Source organism: Periplaneta americana, chromosome 11, assembly GCF_040183065.1.
Source record: "Periplaneta americana isolate PAMFEO1 chromosome 11, P.americana_PAMFEO1_priV1, whole genome shotgun sequence".
Classification (NCBI taxonomy): domain Eukaryota; kingdom Metazoa; phylum Arthropoda; class Insecta; order Blattodea; family Blattidae; genus Periplaneta; species Periplaneta americana.
This window is the reverse complement of record NC_091127.1, coordinates 180,260,657-180,276,078: the sequence shown is the minus strand read 5'-3', so window position 1 is coordinate 180,276,078 and position 15,422 is coordinate 180,260,657. Positions and strand designations below refer to the sequence as shown.

General features: G+C 36.5%; 1 protein-coding gene across 5 annotated transcripts in view; it reads right to left on the bottom strand.

Annotated features, from left to right (window-relative positions):
- Positions 1-15,422, bottom strand: part of LOC138709663 (glyceraldehyde-3-phosphate dehydrogenase-like) — a 141,447-nt gene that overhangs the window by 38,355 nt on the left and 87,670 nt on the right. For all 5 annotated transcript variants that reach the window (XM_069840603.1, XM_069840604.1, XM_069840602.1 and 2 more), the window contains one exon: positions 8,684-8,807. In XM_069840603.1, coding sequence (XP_069696704.1) covers positions 8,684-8,768 — 85 coding nt within the window. In that variant the 5' untranslated portion in view covers positions 8,769-8,807. The remainder of the gene's footprint in view (positions 1-8,683; positions 8,808-15,422) is intronic.

Genomic DNA, 15,422 nt, shown 5'->3' with positions numbered 1-15,422 from the left:
ACACGGTTTACAGGCAGTGTTTGACCATTTTTCCACATAGTCACAATGCGGTTCAGGCATTTGTCCCATCGCACTAGTTTGGAGATGTCACTGTTGTAGAATTCGGCCGGTCATTCGAATGGGAGATTATGGGGCATCCACCGTATAGTCGATACCTCACCCCCAGTGATTACCACGTGTTCGGTCCACTGAAGAAGTTCCAGGCAGGCCAGAGATTCATTTCCGACGACGTGACGCGAAGACCGCTATCCGGCGGTGGTTCCGCTCACGACTGACCGAATTCTACAACAGCGGCAACTCCAAACTATACTTCGTGCCATAATGTCTAACAAGAGATGTAAACATTGCCGGCAGAGGTGGAGAGAAGTATAATTGCTATTTAACCAATGGCAGAGGCCTCATTCCACCCTTGAAGTTGGGAGGTCTGAAGGGCTCTACTCCGCCCAACTTCAAGACAAGCGTGGAATGAGACCTCTGCCATTGTGGTTGAATAGCAATTATACTTCTCTCCTCCTCTGCCTGCAATGTTTACTTCTCTTGTCAGACAAAATGGGACGAAGTATAATGGTGCAATGGGACGAATGTCTGAATCGGGGTTGTGATTGTCAAAGTATAGTTAAAGGCACTTAGCACACTGCCTGTATTTTGATTTCTCTGTATGTTTATTGTTGTAGCTGAAAAAAATAGGGGCAAAGATTTTTCGATTCGCCTTCGTACAATCCGAAGAACTTTTATGTTTATAAAAACACGAGAATCTATGTGCTTTATAAATTAGTGTTTAATTTAACATGTTATCTAACATAATCAAAAGGAACGAAAAGTTAATTTTCTTTAATGAAACGTAGCCTAATAATAAAGAAGAGGCTCATACAAAATAAGTTATCTCAGACTTAATAAAATGAGGAAGAAAAATCCGGAAAAATATAAATTGCAGGCATTAATTTATTTAAAAGCGGGTGGTTCTGACTGAAAAGCTACTTAAGGTGACACGCTTCGATGTGACAGCGAAATATACAGTAATTGCTAGGGATATTAGAAAATGCTATTTTGTTTCATTACGATTATCACGGTAATAGCTATGTCTTATATTGTAGTTAGAGGCTCGACGTTATGCCGATCCCACGTGACATGTAGGTCCATTTGTCTGGTGCGTAGGTCAAGTGAAATTTCAACATCGCAAGGAAGTAAAAGCAGACAAAAACAAACATACGATTGTCAATAACATGCCTAGCTCTTGAGATTTCAGGTGTGATCACCAATACCGAAGTTAAGTCAAAATATTACTTCTGAGAAAAAGGCGTGTAATACAATGTACATAATGTATGTGTACAAACGTAGAATTGAAAAACTAAATACACATAAAGAGAAACAACTTACTAAAAATAATATTTAGAGGATTAAATTTTGTTAAGAATTTCCAAAAGGCCTTCTTTCCCAGAGGTAATAAATATATTGTAAATTAATGCTTTTTGCTTATAAGTCGATGTACGTATGTATGTGTGTACATATGGATACGTGTATGTATCAATGTATGTAGGTATGTATGTATATATCTGTATGTATGTATGTATGTATGTATGTATGTATGTATGTATGTATGTATGTATGTATGTATGTATGTATGTATGCATGCATGCACACTTGTAGAATTCTGTAGTGCTCGGGAAAAGTGGCACAAGTCAAAAATGTTAATTTTACAGAAGAAGGAAAAAAACTGTCTTCACATGGTTTATGTCGATTTGATTTTCTTCTGTATGAATTATTGTAATGGGAGAAATACTTAATTCTCTTTTCCCAAGCGAGCAAATGTTCCGTAAGTTGTCAATAAATTAATAAAAAATGTTTGTGGAAACTGACTTATGCCACTTTTCCTAAGCATTGCAGAATTTAACTTGTGTTTTGACCTAGGGAACACAACTCTATTTGCACAAAAAATAACTAAACCCCTTCACTCGAACACCATCGAATTATATGGGTTTTTTTCCGTCGGAAAAGTAATCTCTGCCGCGTCGCTTATAGCGTTGCACCGAAATTTCTCACCCTGCTTTGAACATTACTCTTTAATGTATGTAGCCCTACCATAAACTGAATGAAATATTATTACTGGCATTTCAGTTGTTACTGGTTGTAATAAGCTATACACTCAAACACACTAACTTACAAACAATGTAATTATCTATTTCTATTGTATCGTAAAGAAGTATATATGATCAAACTTTTTACTAAAAAGCTTATTTTGATCTCATTTAATCAGACCTACTCCACAAAGGTTATCTAGGTAGTCATTCTTCATTCTTTATACTGATTTATCACATTTCAAACGCGAGAAATTAATAGTTTTTCAATATAAGTATTTTTCTTATAATTTGAAAGGCGTTCGGAGCATGTTGCTGGCCACTCAATGTCATTCTAGTACCGATGCCATGAAAACATAGAGCTCTATCGCCATGCCTTCCGTGTACCTTTACGGCGTCCAGGGGGCATACCTTTATTTTTACCATCAATGATAGAATTGGCATTTTGAAGGAGAATGTTGATGTTTTACATTCGCATAAATTTGTTGTCTTAATATCAGGAATGTCTGTTCGTAATACTTTAGTAATTGTGTTAAGTTACGTAACAAAGGGTAACTTGATAGACTGTTTGCCAAGTATTATAATGGACATGTACATTTTGGCAGCTTCACCCGACCCGTCAGTTCCGTGTCCGCTGCACAAGCTTCCCTATATTCTAATTGACGAAAATGTGTTTAGACACCACATTTCGAGATCATTCAGTAGAAATATACTATATATTAAACCAATGGCGGGCACTTGACTTCCGTCAGTAGAAAATATATCAATGATTCGATTGATGACGAAGTTAAAGCCTAAGGGCCGTATTCTTTGACATTTTTAGAGCGGGCTTTCGGTGGATTATCAGCGTTTTTCGTATTCATAAACCAGTGTTAGCGATAGGATATGATATGAATTCTGTACTAGTAACCAGTGGATAGCCAGGGCTAGCTTAGTACGCTCGTAGCGCGTGCTGCGAAATGTCTATGAATACCACCTTAGAGGATTTATTAATAATTATTCGTATGCAATCAAGATTTGCACCATAAAAACTGACACACATTTTTAACTGCTAGAAATATGTACGATGGTTATTCTACTCTAAATGACAACTACATCTATGTCTCTTTTTAGTCCCAAAAGTAATTCCTGGAATGATACTCTACACCGGCAGTTCTCAAACTTTCGTATTTCGCGCCCCCTTTTTTGCCTTGGATAATTCTGCGCCCACAATATAAGTATAAGATAGAAAGACCTATGAGAATAAATCAATACGCGGAAATTTAAACTCGGTTGGCAACATTGACTATCGCTGCCGATGTAGTACAGTCACACCATATTATGACGTTATTTCTTGTTACCCAAATGTTCGCGGCAGATACTGATGAGTCTCGAACTTTCTGGATTGAAAATATGCGACTATAAAAGCAGCGTGTCTGCGGGTGACTTGTTAGTTGTTCCATTGCGACTGTGTTGTGAGTTTGTCACTTGGAGTACCAACGCTAGTGTACGTGTGTAATAAATATGGATATATTTTTAATTGGAGGCAAACGTAAGTGTGCGGATGAAGAAGCTTCTACTTCATCAAAAACGGCCAGTATCATTGCGTATCGTGTTATAAAATCAAAAACACGAAAATATGATCAAGCGTACTTAAACTTCGGGTTTACAAGACTGTAGTAAGTGGTAAAGAAAAACCTGAATGTGTTATTTATTTCAATATTTTTGCTGCAGATAGCATGAAACCCAATACATTGAAGAGGCATTTAGAAACCCTAACACAAAAAATATAACGATAAGCCCCGTGGATTTATTTTGCATAAAAACTGAAATCTTTAGAAAAACAAAAGTCAAATATCCACAAAGATCTCATAGTAAATGAGAGAGCTTTATTGGCATCGTACAAAGAGGCTTATAAAATATCTAAATGTAAAAAAGCCACATACTATTGCAGAACTCATTCTACCAGCTGCTATAGACATAGCAGAAACAATGTTTGGTGAAAATTGTGCTAAACAACTTAAGAATATTCCTCTGTCAAGCGATACAATTTGCCGATGAATTAATTATATATCTGTGGATATTCAGCAACAACTTGAATCTGAGTTAGCTGGAAAATTATTTGCCATAGAAACTGATGAAGCAACAGACTACAGTAACATTTCCCATTTGATTTGCTACATCAGGTTCTGTTAGAGTGATGCAATAGTTGAAGACTTGCTATTTTTCAAACCTATAGAAGGAATAGCAACTGCTATCGAGTTGTTCAGAATTACAAATGATGCTATTATCAGAGCAAACTTGCAGTGGAAATATTATGCTGGAATTTGCACCGATGGAGTTATGTCATAGCTGGTAGATCTAACAGTTTACAAGCACTTGTGAAGAAAGAATCTCCAGGAGTGGCAGAAGTAATCTGGACACACTGCATGATCCATCGGGAAGCTTTAGCATCGAAATCATTAAATCCTGGGCTAAATATTGTTTTGACAGTAGTTACCGACGTTGTTACTTCTTACTTCTCAATACGTGTGTCCAGCTATAAGTTGATTACATGATGTCCACTGTAGATCAAATGTGTAACTGTCCAGAGCTGCGGATTGGTGAGAATTTCATGTAATGAGTGGTTTTTCATTCTTTCGTGCAGTTTATGGTTGGTATTATTACATTGTGTTCTATTGTTTCTTCTTCTGTTAAACATTTTTGACATAGTGGTAACTCTGATAATTTTAAAGCGATGCAAATAAGCTTCCGTAACAAGGTGTCCAATTCTAGCCCGTGCAGCAAAAGTTTGTGTCTGTCTGAGAATATCACAGTAGATTTTATTATTGTTGGGTTGTTAAAAAATTTTCCATTGATGTAGTTAATTATATAAAAATCAGACATCTAAAATCAAGAATTTTCGCTTCTCTTTATGAAGATTAGGGAGCTGAACATAAATCATTGTTGTTTTATTCTTCATCCAGATGGTTGTCATCCGGTAAGGTGTTCAAGTGCGCCTATGAACTGAGAAATAAAATAGCGATATTTTTGGGCGAGGAAGGTCATAAGCATGCGGAAGAATTCTACGACAAGTTATTTTAAACAAAACTCTCCTATTTAGTAAACATATTCGAAAAATTTAAATCACTTAACCTTCAACTTCAGGGAAATAATACAAACATATTTGATTTAAGTGAAAGGGTCACCGTTTTTTGTAAGAAAATAAAATAAATTATAAAATAACAATTTAAAACAAAACTGCTTTAAGATGTTTACCTCGATATGTGAATTTATTCAAAGTTACCTGCTGGAAGAGAATGATAAAAAAAAAACATTTTGCTAAACATAGTGGAGGGTCATTTAAAAACTTGAGCATTTATTTCTGCAAATACTTTTTCGCAGAAGACGACATCAAATAGCTCAGAAAAATCAAATTTTGTTATTAAGTCTTTACCGAATTTCTGGAGTGAACTGTCTTGAAATTAATCTCTTATTAAAACAAAAGCGCTTCGGATAGTCTACTGTTATCGTTTCCCACTTCTTACCTTTGCGAATTGGTTTTTTCAGCTGTAGCTGCTTTAAAATCTAAATATAGAAACAAACTTCAAATGAACTCAGAGTGACTACTCGAACATAAAACCAAACCTGGATAGGCTGTGTAATTCAAAGCAGGCGCATATTGGTCATTAGATCTATGCTCTAGAAATGTTTCCTTACAATGCTTTCGTTTTGATTATATTTTAAATTCAAAACTTGAATTTGAAATAAAACTGCAAAAAAAATTCTAGTCTTATTCATTTATTTGATCCCTCCCCCCCTCCGTCAAGCTACGGCACCGTGGGAGGCACAGTTTGAGAACCGCTGCTCTATACTTTCCTTTGATCCACAGCTCTCAATAATATTGACCTCTTATTTAACATTCCAATCTTAATCTTCCAATCGATTATTCTCAGATGTTTGGCGAAGTTAAGTTTATGCCCCCATTAGGACATTTTCCATCCTCAAATCAGATGGACATACATGATTGAGATCATGGAATGAAACCAGTATTACGTCAGATTTCCACTTAAGACGACACAAATATCACATTGACAATTGGTAAATATCCCTGTCTTGGGCGGGATTAGCACAATTCCCTTGGTTTATATGCAGCATTGAAAGTGTGAGTCATTCTTTGCATTTGTTTATTCATTTTTGTCGGTATTATTTTAGTTTTTCTGTTACGGAAAATGTATGGAATTAGTTTCTTCTATTTTGGTTTTATCTATGTACTGTCTGGTCTTTTACATTACGTAAGAACTTCAACTCAGGCGACTGTTGCTCTTTAAGTTCAGGTTCAAGTTTCACTACCAGAAAAAATACATATGTCTGTTTATTCTCTATATGCTTGTGAATGTCACATATCCAGTGTACAGCTGAATTAAAGTACCTATCGTCATATCTCGGTTAAAACTTACATTAGGCCTATATCCTAAATAATAAAAACTGAGTGCATAGTTTAGAACACAATAATCTAAATTTTCAATGAATTTGTATTTTCCCATGATATGCCATTGAGTATATTTGTTCATTTGATAAAGATAATCCATTATCTTGACATAAAGGTGTAATTTATGTATGTGTCCACCGCTGTGGAGTAATGGTTACCACGTCTGACCATGAAACGAACGGGCCCGGGTTCAAATCTTGGTTGGATGAAGTTACCTCGTTGAAATTTTTTTCGGGGTTTTTCCTCAACCAATTGAAGCAGAATTGCTGGATAAATTTCGGTGTTGGGCTTCGGACTCATTTCATCATCATTAATTCACACATCTCATCATCTATACCATGGGTGTCCAAACGCCTATAGAACCAGGAGATATCGCACGTCAAACACTTTCTGCTAAGGTCAATAACTTTCCATATAAAATAGGAAAAACGACCGTAAAGAATATGCGCTGCGGGTTGCAATTGAACATCTTTGAAATGATCTATACCATAGCCCGGGTTAAGTCACGGTGCGACGTGTTGTAATTATACAAGAGCGCGGCCGTTGGGCTACCCAATCATTCATAGAATAGGAGTGATAAGCACAATAAGCCTTAGCTTGCAGTGCAAGCCTTCGAGTTCTTTCTCCATACAAGAGAGAAAAAAAATGTTTGTATGTACATCCTTTGACACGGAAATTGGTCGCTGTTCAGAGACCTTGGAATAGCTCGGGAATCATGGTGTGCGCTCTGTTTACACGCTTGCGTTTTACATGGAGAGATTCGAAACTAGGTCTTTGTAACGAGAAGAAAGAGCTCTATCGGTAAGCCATAAAGGCTTCGTGGGGAATATGTCGTTTCGTGACATACAGATACGTCGCTGCTAGCTGCTACGACTTGATTTCATCCTCGGACCGCGATGCTTAATATTTCATCGTGTGAATCTCGTGTTAACCCGAACGACACTTAGATTCACGCCACAGGAGAGCGATCATTCTCCGTGTCAAAAAGTGTATGTAATCTAAAGATCAACCTCATGACAGGTAAAATCGGCCCAGAGGGCGACGAGAGGTTAAGGCTCCCATATAATGGCAGTAGGGATGTCAGTCCTACGTCCCGTCGTCTTTACCCCCAAGGAAATGCCCCTGGTACTCATTTCTGCTAGAGGCTGAGTAAACTCCAGAGCCATAGTACGGCTGAGAGGATTACATCAGCGTTCCCAACCTTTTCTTTTTTAGTACTCCTTAACTAGGCTTTTATTGAAACTGTACCCCTATCCCCCCCACACCATTTTTTCCACACCACTTATGTAAGATGTAATAAAACTATTTTGTTTATCTAGTATGTTTTCTTATTTAAAATGACAGAAACAAGCTTGGCAAAAGCAATACATAGGGCGTTTCAAAAGTGGCGCATATTTTCTGCTACAGCTAAATGGAAATGTTTTTCGAAAAACACTCGGACACGTCAAAGAGTATATTTTAAAAGACACTTTTTCACAAAAACAAACTATTCTTGATATCATTGTTGTGCGATTTGAGTCGTCATCGGAAACATTTTAAAATGACACTCTGTATTTTTATGTATACTATCTGAAAGATTTTATTATTCTCCATGGTTACACCAGCTATCAATTGTTTTATACAACAAACGTTGCTATGGTAACAAAATAAATAGTTGAATTTCCTGATGTTACGGAAGCAGTTTATTCTTAGAAATTAACACAAAGTAACGAATGTTATTAAGTGAAAGTGAGAGAACTGAGATTTTGATGAAGAGATAGGTGGCAGGAAAGAATAGGGAGACAGCATACCCGCCAGCAGCCACGGGTGCACGCTGGTGGTGTAGTAGGAGACCTACGGGTAAGAGATTCTAGCCCGAGAGTGCAGTATGCTGATGACCGCTGGTCTATATAGAAAGTTTGCTTCAATACATGTTCAAATACTAATGTTGCATTTTTAGTACAGTATCTAAAGATTCAGTTATGTATATTTCCTTTAAATGTTTAAAAAAAAAAAAAAAAAACACTATCAATTATGATGCAACTTTTTAGTGTTTCCATAAAATTTTCTGAAAAGCACTTAGAATCTTCATAATATGCACTCCTCATATAATAGTTATGTATTTATCCATGAGGAAATGTGTGAAAATTTATGTAATATATTTTTTTCTATCACTTACCATCAATGATCAATGTATCTCCTTCCACGCACACTTCACCGGGAAATTGGCCATGGGTAGAATCATATTTGAACATATAAGCCATATAATCAGGTCCAATGAAAGGATCATTGACGCAAGCGACCTGAAAAAAAGATGTTTTTGAGTTGAGTGTATTTTCCATAAAATCATAACGATACTTAATAAAATCGTAGTAGTGTCGTCTGAAAATTCATAAAATAATGCATAACATAACATTGAGGGTTAGAGCTATTTCATCAAATGAAAATATAAGTGAATTCTTCCATTACAGCTCAAAAGGTTAATACTGTTTTTTTTAATTGAGTCATATTATGTGTAGGTTTGTTATTCTATTCTGCATTATGTATTGCACATCTGGGCAGAAGATAAAAATTAAAATAATACTGTGGCCATACATAGCCCATGTAAATACAGTCACTTATAGCTTTCTCCTTCCACATGAGGAAAACAACATTCTGTTCATAACCTGTAACACCATATATTCTTGGTGATGATGTATCACTTTATGTACGACAGTTACAATCAAATGAACAAAATATGCATAGTGCGAGAAACATTTATGAAAGCAAAGTCGCATCTGTAACCACGACCTGTTAAGCCTTGGTTTTTCTGAACCGACGCATGCGATGTGCGAGATGCGAGGCCCGCCTCGCATAAATCCGGACTATACGAGAGATAGTGAGTGGTTTCTATGGCTGCGAGGTACGCAGACCTCGCATCTCGCAGTTATAGAAACCACTCGCTATCTCTTGTGTAGTCCGGATTTGTGCGACGCGGGCCTCGCATCTCGCATGCGTCGGTTCAGAAAAAGCAAGGCTTTACTGTACAATATTGCTCGTAGTACATTATTACTCGACAACGAAATAAAATGAATTGCAAAATTTCGAGGACTTAGTGTGAAACTAACGTTACTACAAAAATTGACATTTTTAGGTCTTTACACAAATCGATAATAATTATTCGTTCTTCTATTTAGTCACAAAAAATCGTAATTCAGTTCTGAACAATCTTGTATATAATACATTTCGTAACTACAAAACATGATGGTATAATTCATATGAAATAAGCGTAGGCCTATTGTCTGTTAAGAATTTTGTTGTGAATAAACAATCGATTGTAGTTACGTTAGATTCACATTAAGCCCTCGACTTTTTCCATTTACTCCATTCGATGGCGATGGTCAGTGGCCCACAATGGGCTGAAAAAGAAACCAATAATTTTATCGGGATGGTCTCTCAAAATGGAACGTTTTTAGTCTAAAATCTTTCTCTATGACACACCGTTTTCGAAGAACTGGGTGGGATAGACAAACACTTGCGTTTATGAATGCAGATATATTAATAACTTCATTACCATATACAGAATGGATCGCAAGTATCTGACTGTTTTATTATAATGTTATGAGTGAATATATAATATGAAAGTCGATTCAATATAAATGCGAACACTTTCTCAAATATTTTACACGGTAACTAATAAAACAGTTATTCGACGTGAACTTCTGTCAAATAATTAATTGTGCGCAACCACTATCTAACAAATGTCTGTTCTTTAGGAAATTCACAAGCATGCAATCATATTAACACAGTTCCACCAAAATGATCAGACAAGTTAAAAAGAGAACGCTATAGCTCTGTACCTGCATAATTTCCTTTTTTTTTTAAGAGACTTTAATCCGAATATGATATTGATTGAGGTTTAAACAGAAGTCAACTGTATTGTAAATGATCACTACACACTATTTCACAATTGAAAATGAATATAACGTGTGTTACCCTCTTCCATGAGCCAAAGAGCTTCTTGTGTAGCATTTGATATACTAATGAACTGTTATCAACTAATTATTAATTACGTCGTTCCTATATCGATTCAATCAATAGTTCACTGTAAAGAACTTGGTTTATGTATGTTTGTAATAATAAGTAATAATTATGTTTAACCATTATTGTTGCCTAATCTTCTTCATCGACTAGAACAAAACAACTTGAAAATCTGGCGTTATTATCTGATACAGCCACACGTAATTTTCTCAAAAGTCTTGTCAAATAGGCTATACGTATCCTGTACTTTGATTTCACAATGTTCATCATACTTATAGGTTACCGCACACATAGATTCTATGGAATAAGCAAAGCAATTCTATAATAATAATAATAATAATAATAATAATAATAATAATAATAATAATAATAATAATGTAGGTAAGCTTGCCCTTTAAATAAGAATATTAAAGAGTGACAAAGTCATAGTATAGTGACGTTTTATATTGGTTTTGAAAAGCCACGCACAACCTTGCAAATGAGGCATTTAATATTTCTTTCAAACTCCATTGAGAATGGAAGATTCTTTCTTCACAATGGACACGGAATAACATGACTTCGATATAGACATTGCGAAGGTAGTAGTGCCACTAATACCATAGGTTTTCTGTCATGCAGGGGGTAATGGAAGGGGTTGAGGGAGAAAACATTACGTCTTACAGTGCTCAATGCTCGCAACTCACGTTTGCATCACAACTCACTAAATGGACACGACTGCGTTAGGCTGAGTGAGTGAGACCTAAATTAGTTCGCCTAAAACTTACATTACAGAATGCGATGAAAAGAAGACAGTATGGAGATATACAGTACGATTGAAAAGTCTCTCCCCTCCGCAGTTCCATTAGTTCTAATAACCTTGTAGAAAGTTGGTACTTCCCCATTCATTTCGGTTTGACAACCTCACACCCCCAGTCCATCATATGCTTGGGCGTTCCCCCGTTCATTCCGGTTTTACAATCTCACACCCCCAGTCCATCATAAGCTTAGCGGCCAGTGCTGCCACTTGAAATCTCTGCCCAGTGGATCCTCGGCTACACATCATTGGCTACACAAGCACTGCGGAGAGACTTCTCGATCGCACTTGCATATCACGCATTAACAACTAAAATGACATAAGTGCCCAGGAAAATAATTCAGCCGTGCAGCGTGCAGTTGACCTCAATCTGTTGTGACCAACTTAAGTCCACCGCTATGGCATAACGGTTAGCATGTCTGACCGTGAAACGAGAGAGCGCGGATTCAAATCCTAGTTGGGACAAGTTATCTAGTTGAGATTTTCTCTCAACCAATTGAAGCAGAATTGTTGAGAATGACTTTCGGCGTTGTATCTCGGACTCATTTTGCCATAATAAAATTACACTTCTCCTTTTTCACCATCACCGTTTCTTTCCTATATTGTATTCAATATAGAGTCGGTGCGGGCTACGACCGAACTTGGATCCCGTGGTGTGTGGTCATTAGAAGCTGGTGATAGTGCTATGTATCGTGGGCTTTCCATTGGAACTCGTAGTAGTTGGTGGGACCGCGGCTGAGGGTCCGCAGTGATGCTTACGTGGATAGATAGAAGGAATTCTGCAGGTTATAGGAGAATTCGAGGGACGGCCCGCAGGTAAATCTGTAGCGCGAAGAGCCTTAGAGCTTGCACATCAATCCATTCCGGGTAGCGCAATGGGCTCACCCAAGCGTCCTACGTACGAGGACAGTCCCCCAACCCGTGACCCTCCCCTCAAGGGATAATAATAGAATAGAGCTACTGAAGGGATCACTCATTCGTGCGTGATATAATGCAAGCTGTTATGTTTTTTTATTTATTGTTTGAGAATATGTATAGGATGCAGCGAGTTTTGTACTTTTAAGGTATGCCAAAAGTGGGAAAAACTATCCAACAAAGTTATTTCGAACATTCCACAAGAAGAGATTAGTCAAGTAATTCAGAACAATCTTAGGAGCATTCTCTGCGCTGGCAGAGTGGTCAGACCTTCAGCCTGTCATGCAGGTGATCCGGATTCGAGTCTCGGGCAGGTCTAGGATTTTTCATTGAAAATACTGACACTTGTGGTGAACAAGGTTGTTGTTCGGGTTTATCTAGGTGTTCTCCCGTTTCACCATATTAGGCGTATACATCGTTTCGTTAACATATCTTCATTCCGCCATCATTCTACAGCATTTTCGGAACACCGGCTGGCGACGCACTGAGGTGTCTAGCCTAGGGACGAGTGGGATTACCTGCTCGAAACCTGGATACGCAGCGAACCTTAGTGTATTCAGCCGGCGTAGGTTGGGAATACGTCTAGCTAAAGGTCAGAGCAATAGATCATGAAAGGTAGCAGTGCTGGGCCGTAGTAACCCCTTCTCGAAATTAAATTACATTAAAATCTTCGGAGTCCCCAAAAATGTACAGCAGTAGAAGGTAGAGGGGCAGAGAAGGCCTGACGGCCTTATCTCTACCAGGTTAAATAAATAAATACTAAATAAATAAATACTAAATACTAGAAGGAGGGCACTTCGAACACATCTTGTGAAACAGGAAATATGCACTTATATTCATTTTTAAGTTGTTTATAAACATTTTCCCCGTTAAACAGGTTTTAGAAACTAAAGTTATTGCGTCTTGTATAGAGGAGTCTGACTTTTGATTGGTTATTTATTGATGCTGTATCAACTGCGCGGTTATCTAGCGGTGGTAAATTTTGTGATAATAAGGTAGTATTTTCTCGATATGGTATGATCTAACTTTCGCGTTACAGTTGAGGAAAGTCTCGGAAAAAACCCAATCATGTAATCAGCAGAAACGGGATAAGAACTCACGCTCGAGTGTACCCTCAAAATGTATCTCTAGCTAATCCTTAGGCCTTTCAAATGGATAGAGAGTCATAATGAAGTCAATTCTATGTGAATTTGAAACATGGTATTCTATGGCTCTTCCCATAAGATGAATAGGATACATGAATGAAATTGTCATCAGTAATAAAGTCACTAATTCTTAAAAGAAAAACATAAGATTTAAGTTAAATATGAATATTACTTGAAAAATCGGACAGTTAGTACATTATTATTTATTTATTTTACTTCGTTATTTAACGACGTTGTGTCAACTACTAGGCTATTTAGCGTCGATGGGATTGGTGATAGCGAGATGGTATTTGGCGAGATGAGGCCGAGGATTCGCCATACATTATCTGACATTCACCTTACGGTTGGAAAAAACTCGGAAAAACCCCAACCAGGTGATCAGCCCAAGCGGGGATCAAACCCGCATCCGAGTGCAACTCCAGATCGACAGGCAAGCGTCTTAGCCGACTGAGCTACGCCGGTGGCTTTATTTATTTTCAAAGTACATTTATACGACATAAAATAACAGAAGGCAAAGATCGTTCATGCTTTAAATTATTGCACTGATCATTCTACAAAAGCTATTTTAAGAAGTCAGTCCAATGGATATAAAAAAATATTTACGTATTTCAGAACAGTATAAATTCATAGAATAACTCTTCACCTGGCTGAGAACCCGAGAAGAGTTATTCTATATCAAACGCCGGGAAAGCCTCAAGTCATACAGTATAAATTCAATCCTCACTTTGTCATTACTGTATCACGTCACAAAAACTATTACATATACCCGTCTTCATATTTAATTAATTATTTTATTTATTTATTTTCAATATTCTTGAAAATGTTTTGAATAAGTCCAGGTAAATACATAATTAACACAATTATGAAAATCTACAGTATATTAACGATTTTTAGTTGGTTTAAATAATTAAGGAGAGGACAAGTGACGTCTGTTGACGAAAGTTAGCGCCCAGTTACATCACTCGGCAGATGTGAGCCTAAGGACCAGGTGTTGGACTAATGATTCTAATTAGATGATACCTAAGAGGCAGAAGAGTGGTTTGTATACGAAACGAAGTAGCAACGATTATTCGAAGAGAAAGAATTGGTCTTATATCTCCTGATGTCATTGTTATGTTGGTAATGTTTTAATTGTTATTTAACAACGCTGTAATTAACTACTACGTTATTTAACGTCGATGGAATTGGTGTTAGTAAGATGATATTTAGCGAGATGAGCCGAGGATTCATCCACAATTTACCTGATATTCGCCTTACGGTAGGAGAATATTGGTAATAATAATAATAATAATAATAATAATAATAATAATAATAATAATAATAATAATAATAATAATAATAATAATAATAATGGAGCAGAAATGTTAGTTTTGAATAGAAAAGCAGATATCGAAAACACTGAGGAAAAAGAATGTAGAATCGTCAGGAAAATTTTAGGCCCAAAAGTCATAAGTGAATAATACAGACTCAGAAGTAAATAAGAAATAAAAAATACACAGACATTCATAGTGAGATTAGAAAACGAAGGTTAAAATTTTATGGACACATCCTCTGGTTGGGTGGAAAAGAAGGTTCCACGGCCTTACCTCTGCCAGAAAAAAAAACATTATTATTATTATTATTATTATTATTATTATTATTATTATTATTATTATTATTAAAAAATGAACTCCGACAAACTCACAAAACAATTAGTTGAATTTTATGAAAATAGAATAAAGCACAAACAGATGCTATAAAATGGATTGACGAAATAAAAAAGGCTTAAAATTGGCAAGAAACATATAAGAAGACAACTTAAACAAAGAGATCTTTAGAATCAAAGTTAAATGGCAAGCTGACAAAGAGGAAAAACCAAAAACAAAGCTGGAATAACGTGGACTGAAAAGGGAAAAGCCCACAGTCAAAGAATGAGAGAACTATGGCAAAAAACGCCTCTAAGTACTTTGCATAGTCCTAAATTGACTTAGTATTATTACTATTATTATTATTATTATTATTATTATTATTATTATTATTATTATTAAGAGGGATAAGTTACAGGA